Source organism: Phocoena sinus, chromosome 4 (assembly GCF_008692025.1).
Source record: "Phocoena sinus isolate mPhoSin1 chromosome 4, mPhoSin1.pri, whole genome shotgun sequence".
Lineage (NCBI taxonomy): Eukaryota > Metazoa > Chordata > Mammalia > Artiodactyla > Phocoenidae > Phocoena > Phocoena sinus.
In genome coordinates, this window is record NC_045766.1 from 21,939,648 (window position 1) to 21,948,367 (window position 8,720).

Here is an 8,720-nt window from a genome sequence, read left to right on the forward strand (position 1 = left end):
CAAGGAGCAGAACGATACCCACCCCCCAATCACTGCTCCCCACTAATGTCACCACTACCCTAACTTCACCACCCTGCTATTGAACTCTATACAGATGAGGTTACACAAAATGTACTTCTTTCCCTCAAAATGATGTTTGAGTGATTCATCCATGTTTCTTTTTTGCATGTAATTGTGGTTCCTTCATTCTCACGGCTGATTAGCATTCTACTATCAGAAGAGACGCAGTTTGTGTGTGCCTTCCACTGATGGCGGAGAGTAGAATGCTTGTTTCCAGTTGGGCGCGTCTCTAAGCATCCGTGTGCGTGCATTTTGGTGAGCATGTGTACACCAGGGGGAGACTGTGGGCCCTAGATTCAGTCTTAATAGATGCTCCCAGTTTTCCAAAATGCTTGTGCCAGTTTCCACGCCCACCCGAAGCCATATGAGAGTTCCAGTTGCTCCACATCCTCACCAGCACTTGCTACTGTCTTATTTTCATTTTAGCCATTCTTGTTGGCATATAGCAGGGTCACATTATGGTGTTAATTTGCATTTTTCTGATGGTTCTTGAAGTCGAGCACTTTTCCGTATATTTATTGGTTATTTGGATATTCACTTTTGCAACAATGATTCCTTTTTAAGTTTATCTTTGTCAGAAAATATTTCTAAGAATGGCTTCCAGGCTGAAAGATGCTGTGTTTCTCTTCCCACCTGGGTGATCATTTCTAAACCTTGACACTTGGCAGTTCTAAAGCCAAAGGGAGTTAGAAAGAGGAGTTGGGGGATGGCCTAGGCCACACGGGGCATCCTTGGAGCTCTGGAAGTTACTTTCTCTGTGCGCTTTGGGGTTACTGTGAAGTCATCAGTTAAAGTTCCCTCAGAAATTAGGAGAGTTTTTTTTTTTTAACAATTGCAAGATCTTTTTTTTTAAATTAATTATTTGTTTATTTTTGGCTGCATTGGGTCTTCGTTGCGGTGCGTGGACTTCTCATGGCGGTGGCTCCTCTTGTTGCACTGGCTCTAGGCGCGCAGGCTTCAGTAGTTGTGGCACATGGGCTCAGTAGTTGTGTCTCATGGGCTCTAGAGCGCAGGCTCAGTAGTTGTGGCACATGGGCTTAGTTGCTCCGCGGCATGTGGGATCTTCCCAGACCAGGGATCATACCCGTGTCCCCTGCATTGGCAGGCGGATTCTTAACCACTGCGCCACCAGGGAAGCCCCGGGAGAGATGGTTTATATTTCACATTTAGAGCTAAAGGTGTGCTCTGAACTCCGGCCCCTCCCCCCTCCCTCACTTCCTTTGGAGTTTAGGCTCTGGAGTGATTTCAGTGACTGCAGAGGAATGAATAGAAACACAGCTCTTTCCTTCTCTTCAGCACCTAACTGGGCAGGGAACACACAGGGAATTGAGTTTGCTGACCAGGCTTGGCATTTTGGACATTGAGGACCTAGTATGTGCCTAGAGCTTTAAAGTGATTACAGAAGTTCTTCAGCCCTGGCAATGATTCCCAAACGTTAACAGCTCAAAATTTTCCCGATGCAGAATGTGAGCCCATCTTCCAACATTCAGAGAAGGAACTGCTGGCGTCCTAGCAGACCCCACCTCATTAACAGCCCTGCCCAAGCTCATCCTCACAAAGGGTGACCAAACAAATGCCTGGATGGGGACGAGATAGCTAGAAGTGCTGAATGTCGGACACCTACTATGTGCTGGTCACTGTGCCAAGTGCTTTCTACTCTCTAACTCGTTTAACCCTCACCACAAGCCTCCTGTCAATTAAGACCTGCCCTGTTCTCAGGGGGTTTACAGGAGAGCGGGAACTCAAGACAGCAACATTGTCAGGTAAGAGCAATTTATTTCAATAGCTTGAAACAGCTGTAGAAGACACGCCCCCAAAGAAGCAAGTCAATTTGTTCATTTAACAGATGGTTTCTGGGCCATTCCCCTGTGACAGGCCCAGGCTGGAGATTGTTGGTCCATTTTACAAGGGAAGAAACAAGCGCTCAGAGTACCTTCACAAAGGCACAGACTTGCAGTTGGCAGAGCTGGAGCTGGAAATCAGGGACTCCAGATTTCTGAAGATCCCTGGGATGTGCCAGAGGAGAGGGGTCTGATGGCCGTGAAGAAAGGGAAAGTGGCTGACCGGGTCCACGATGAAATGGGCGCGCATGAGAGCAGAAAAGGCATCTTGGTGGCAGGGCGGCCCATTTAGGTGGGTGCAGAGCTCACGGCAGGAGAGGTGGGCACCGGTGAACTGGAAAGCGGTCGGAGCCAGAGTAAGAGCCTATGGACTGTGTGAGCCTGGGAGACAGGTGACCCTCTCCTTCGCTTTGTACCTTAAAGCGATCTTCCATTATTGCATGGTGTTTAAGGGAGGCACCGTGATGCTCCACCTGTAGGCTTTTGGGCTGTGTGACTCTGGACAAGCCCCTTCACCTCTGAGCCTCAGTTTCCTTTTCTCTGAAGTAGGCATCTCTAAATGAGATACAGTATGTCCCCTACATACAAACCTTCAAGTTGCAAACTTTCAAAGATGCGAACATTCATTCGCATGTCCGGTCACGTAAGTTAGTCCACGTGTCTGGCGTACACTGTCACGTGCGTGCATCCTCTACAAGTGGTTGTGCTTTTGTGTACTTTACCGTACAGTACTGTATGGAGTAGAGTAGTACAGTATCTTTATTTCAAGCCCAGGATGTCCGGAAGCAGGCGTAAAAGTGGCAGTTGTAGCTGGTACTGCTGGTACTGCTAAGAAGTGCCAAGCGATAACGATGGAAACAAAAGTGAAAATAACCGAGAGCGTGGAGTGAGGCAAAAAGATGGTTAGACGTTGCTCGTTCTTATAACATGAATTGTTCAACCGTCGGCACGATTCTAAAGGACAAGTGCAAGATCGTGGAGCATGTGAAGTCCGCTGTGATATTGAAGAAGTGTGGGAAAGTGATGGAGGAGATGAAAAACTTCTCAGCGCGCGGACGCAGCAGCAGCATCAGAGTTGCGTCCCGCTCAGCTTAATGCTGATTCAAGAGAAAGCTAAAAGCTTTTATGAAGACTTGAAGAAGAAACGCGGCGAAGAATCAGAGGGTGCGTCTTTTAATGCCAGCCTTGGCTGGTTTTATCGGTTCAAGGCTAGAGCCAACCTTCACAAGGTAAAAGTAAGCGGCAAGGCAGCGAGTGCAGATATGGTAGCTGCCCAGGAATTTCTTGAATTCTCTTCGTCCCAGAGAAAGGACCGAGAGAGACAAGAGGAAGAAGAAGTAACTGAAGAACCGAAGAGATTCACCATGCAGAAAAATGGCAGGGGATTTTCTTTATTTCAGGAGGCACTGTTAGTCTCTGAGGCACAGGACCCGAATGTAGAAAGGTACACGAAGGTTGCAGCACCCGTTCAGAATGCAATCCAGCGCTACTGTGTCATCTATGACGAGAAAAAAAGAGCTACTAGCCAGACATCACTGGATCGTTTTTTCAAGAGGGTAGATAGAATTGAATCCAGCGAGGAACCAGAACCTGTGCCATCAACATCAGGCGTGAGTGAAATTGCAGCTTGCCCTCCGTCTCCAATGGCTGACGATCCTTCATCTCTACCATCTCCCACCTCCTCTCCCTCCTCCAGTCAGTAACTCTCCTTGCCTGTTCACTCGATGCCAGCCCCTGGATGCCAGCTGTTGTACTGGACTACTGTACTTTTCAGGGTACTGGACTGTAAGATTTTAAATGTTTGCTTATTTATTTTTTCTTTTTTATGTATTATTTGTGTGAAAAGTATTATAAACCTATTACAGTACAGTACTATGTAGCTGATTGTGCTAGTTGGGTACCTAGGCTAACTTTGTTGGACTTACGAACAAACTGGACTTATGAACACACTCTTGGAGCAGGACTTGTTCATATGTAGGGGACTTAACTGTAAACCTAACGTAGCAAAGGGACAGAACAGATGCTCGATGAATGTGGTTAAATATAAGACAGTTTCCAGTTTCCAGCTGCCTGGGTCTAACTCCCAGCTCTGCCATTTACCAGCTGTGTGTCCTTGGGCAAGTGACTTACCCACTCTGTGTTTCTGTTTCTTCCTCCTTAAAATGGGGATAATAATAATAGTTCCTAACCTAAGAGGTAATTTTTTTTTACTGTATTACCTTTTTATTTTTATATTTTTTACATCTTTATTGGAGTATAATTGCTTTACAATGTTGTGTTAGTTTCTGCTATACAAAAAAGTGAATCAGCTATATATATACATATATCCCCATATCCCCTCCCTCTTGAGCCTCCCTTCTACCCTCCCTATCCCACCCCTCTAGATCATCACAAGGCATCGAGCTGATCTCCCTGTGCTATGCAGCAGCTTCCCACTAGCTATCTGCTTTACATTTGGTAGTGTATATATGTCAACGTTAATCTCTTACTTCGTGCCAGCTTCCCTTGCCCCCCCCCCCCACCGTGTCCTCAAGTCCATTCTCTACATCTGCATCTTTATTCCTGCCCTGCCACTAGGTTCACCAGTACCGTTCTTTTAGATTCCATATATATGCATTAGCATACGGTACTTGTTTTTCTCTTTCTGACTTACTTCACGCTGTATGACAGACTCTAGGTCCATCCACCCCTAAGAGGTAACTGTGATATGAGTTTGATACATACATTCACGTGAGTTGGTACAGATAAAGAGCTTAGCACAGCACCTGGCCACATAATATGCCTTCAATAAACAGTAGCTACAATTATATTTCATCTCTCATGTTGCTTGGTAAATAAGTAACAATTGGTCATTAAATAAGGCTTTTAAAGGTTTTTTTCTCCCCAACGTCCAGTGGCACAGGCGGCAAGCATTGGTGCTATAGGAGCTAAAAGGAGATCATGGGAACTTGCGGTGGGCAGGTCAGGATGTTAAGGATGGGAAGATTCGGGTGGGGAGGCAGGGAAAGGGGTTCACAGAGGCATAATTTGGGGAACTGTGCAAAGCTTGGATGAGAACCGGGTGGGAGACAGTGAGAGGAGAGCTGGGTGCAGGGGCATTGCTAGGGGAGAGATGGGGACACCTCGAGGGGGGTGTCTGTTGGCCTAGGCATGGTGACCATGTGACCGCAAGACTCAGGGTGAGTAATCTGCTTTCTTTCTTTTTTTTTTTTTTTTAACATCTTTATTGGGGTATAATTGCTTTACAATGGTGTGTTAGTTTCTGCTTTATAACAAAGTGAATCAGTTATACATATACATATGTTCCCATATGTCTGTAATCTGCTTTCTAGGCCTGGGAAAGAGGGGGTGCCCAGGCCTCCCTAGCTAACTTCAAGGGTTTGTATGAGGACCAAAAGAGGATATGGAGGTGGGAGTGTTTAAAACCACCAACGCTCCACGAGGATATGCAGCCTCGCCCCACATGAAGGAGGGCTGGGTACGCTCTTGTGCATGGCTTCCAACGCACCAGCCAAGTCTGGGTTTGATTTTAATGACTCTCCTCATTAACTCTGCATCTCCAGTAAATGAAAATTCCTATAAAACACTCTCAACAACCTTCCCATTCCTTCCATTCCCTTGTGATATTATTCCTCTCACAACTCTTGTGTTAGTGTTTACCACTTACAGTTTTATTGTATCTTAGCACGTTATAGAATGCTTTTAAAACATCACCTGTTCTGTTGACAAAAAAACAAGTGCTGAGATGCAGCATCAGGCCTCTAGCATGTTCCTGTGGGTTGGGGGAAACTAGGGCTGCAGAAGCCACATGAAACAGCATGCAACCACCACCCTCTTCATTCCAGACCCAGCTGATCAGCACCATTCCTCTCCCTCCAGACCTCCCAGCCTGTCCTGTCTTATGCCTCCATGCTTTTACCTGTTCTCTCTGCCTAGAACACCCTCCCCAACCTCACATCACATAAAACTCCTAATCACCCTTCAAAACCCCTTTCCAGTATCCTCTCTTGGAAGCTTTCAAGCGACTCTTCCATATAGGAACTGCTCAGTTTCTGTCCTTGTGCATTTAAGAATTATTGCACATGTTACACTCTGCTACAATTATTCACATATTTAAACTTCCAGACCTCGAGCCTTCCTTCACACCCAGGGCTGCCATTGGCCTTGGCTTAGTTATCTCTGTATCCCCTCGGTCCAATTAGAGAGCCTGGAAGAGAATAAGAGCTTCACAAGTATGTCTGCGATAAACCTAACTAAACCTCGGTCCTATGTCCAGAGGTTCCATGGCTTATGAATTCTAATTCATGAATTTTTTCTAGAACTGGACATTTGAAGAAAATGCATTCCTCCACTCACCATCAAAAGAGGCTAGAGGAAAGTTTGAGGCTTCAAGGCCATTTCAAACAGCCCCCGCCACCTCACCTGTTTCTAAGAGGAAGCCCCCTGCAGACCCACCCTAGGTCAGCATCTCTCATTTTATCACGACCTGCAGTGAAAAGTATTTTTTACATTGAGACACGCTGAACACTTACATCAGAGACAGAGCTTTCGTGGAGCAGTATTCACCCCTTGCTGTGGCATTGCTCTCTGTTTCTTCTTTCTTTTCTTTTCTTTCCTTTTCTTTCTTTTTTTTTCTTTAATCACTGGTCACCACCTAATGAATTGATTCCATGTGTCTTTAGTCGGGTTGGTTGCATCCCACAATGTGAAAGACACTGCTCTAAGCCTTCAGCTACTATAACCAGAGAAGGCTTCTCTGAGGAACCTGGGGCCCTGAAGGGCAGCTCAGGAGCAGGCGGGCAGGGGGTGAGCAGGGGCTGGGTAAGGGTGAGAGGTGTAGGGACAGCTCTGGTGAGACTTAACTCTCTTCCCTCTCGTTGTAGCCGAGCCCCTGCCGTTGACGGACCTGTGCCGGAGATGCATCCGCCTGGCCCTGGGCCGCCAGCGCCTACAGGACATCGGCTCCCTGCCCCTGCCTCAATCTCTCAAAAACTATCTGCAGTACCAGTGAGCCGGGGATGGAGGGGCAGCGGAGGGCACCCACAGACCCAGGCCTGTCGCTTCACGGTCACACTGTACATCAGGAGGAAGTCTCCCTCCTCACCCTGGTTCCCCAGGACATTCACTTCTTTGAAAGGCCAGGACATCTTCCCAACTTTGAAAATGAAATGTCTGTTGCCAACAGTATTTGCCGCCTTGAAGCAGCCCTCCCAAGTCAGACACCTCCTTGGAAGCCGGAAAGAGCCCGAAGCCTGCGCTGGGTGGAGATCCTGCCCGCTGAGCAGGACACAGCAGCCAGGCAGCCACCGGCATTGATCCGAGAGCCTGTTTCCTTATTCAAGAGAATGAATAAAAACATTGGGGCAGGACACTTTCTGCTGTGTGCCCCGCTGCAGACAGGGCCAGGGGAAAATTGGCCAGCTCTGGGAGAACATTGCCTTCTAAATAATGCATGGTGAAAGCAGCTTGATGCCCTTGCCCCTCTGGGTCCCCACCCTTCCCAGGGCAGTAGGATTGTCATGACACTTTAGGACTTTGTGCCCCTTTGAGAGACCGTTACCTAGGGATGCCCAGCTGCGGAATTGGCAAGTGGACAAAGCAGTGTTGAGACACCTCCCAGCTTACCTCTCTGAACGTTGTTTACTTCCCCTCTCACTCGCCGTCCTTCCCCACCCGGACCCCCAGTCTCTGGATGCCCAGGGCACCTCTATTCAGGGAAGCTGAGTCTGACAGATTCACCCCAGGGAATGAGTGTATCCTTTATTATTATTGTTTTAAGTAGCGATGCCTTTTAAAAGAGTGTGGTGAGGGCAGTACTTAGTCCAAAGGTGCTAATGGGGGAATTGGAGGCCTTGTGACACCCACGGGGGGGTGATGTCCACGGGCTGGGGAGCCTTCCTGGGGGGCTGAGGGTCTCCAGGCAACCGTCCATTCAGGATACAGCCTGGCTGCCACAAAGCTTTATTTGAGCGAATTATTTTTTCACTTGAGGAGACTTGTACGAGTTTGTTTCTGTTTCACGTGTGTCTCTGTGTGTGTGTGTGTGTGTGTGTGTGTGTGTGTGTGTGTGATGTGCTGTTTATTTATCAGCTTGGGGCCATGGGGGCAGCTTTGTAACTGGAAGGGTGGATGTGAGGCATCTTCTCCACCCGCCCCAGCCTGTCCTCCCCCCGGGAACAATGCTGCTGCCGCCGCTGCCACCACCAGGCATCTCTCGCGTTTCCAACACTCTCTGCCCAGACTGATTTTTAACTGGAAATTGTCACAGCAGCAGGACACCAGAGCCCCAGACGGCACTGCCCCCTGCCACTTTAATGTGAATTCGACGAATGAAGAGCGTTTCTAATAAAGTTTGTTATTCAGTCCTTCAGTTTATTCAGTGCTCTTTGGGAAGGGACTGGGAGGGTGTCTTCTATCAACCTGGCTGCCAAACCTTCAGAAGGCAGGACTGTGCATCCCTCCCCAGGCACTTCCTGTCTCTTCTGTCCGGTTGTCCCCATGTAATCCCAGACTCTAGTCATTTTACAAAGGCCTGCCCCGGCGGAGAGAATGGGCCTGGGGCCTGGGGCCTGGAGCCATATAATGCTAGCTTCCATGGTGGAAAAACAGGCCAAATGATTGATGCCAGGGCCGCGATGTCCACAGGGTGGCTCTGTAGGGGGCAGAGGGTCAAGCAGGGTAAACCCTAAGGGCCAACAAAGTGACCCAGAGGTGGGGCTGGATGCGACTTTGGAAGTGCATGGTGTCACCAAGAAGCGGTGCAAGTTGCTGAAGGGTGGGCGTGTGAGGTCAGGAGCCAGTTCAGGCTGGGGTCTAGGT

General features: G+C 48.2%; 1 protein-coding gene across 2 annotated transcripts in view; it reads left to right on the plus strand.

Moving 5' to 3' along the window:
* The window catches only part of SPSB4 (splA/ryanodine receptor domain and SOCS box containing 4), an 87,191-nt gene extending 78,925 nt beyond the window's left edge, over positions 1–8,266 (plus strand). For both annotated transcript variants that reach the window (XM_032629286.1, XM_032629285.1), the window contains exon 3: positions 6,785–8,266. In XM_032629286.1, the coding sequence (XP_032485177.1) occupies positions 6,785–6,912 (128 nt within the window). In that variant the 3' untranslated portion in view covers positions 6,913–8,266. The remainder of the gene's footprint in view (positions 1–6,784) is intronic.
* Positions 8,267–8,720: the final 454 nt, after the last annotated feature.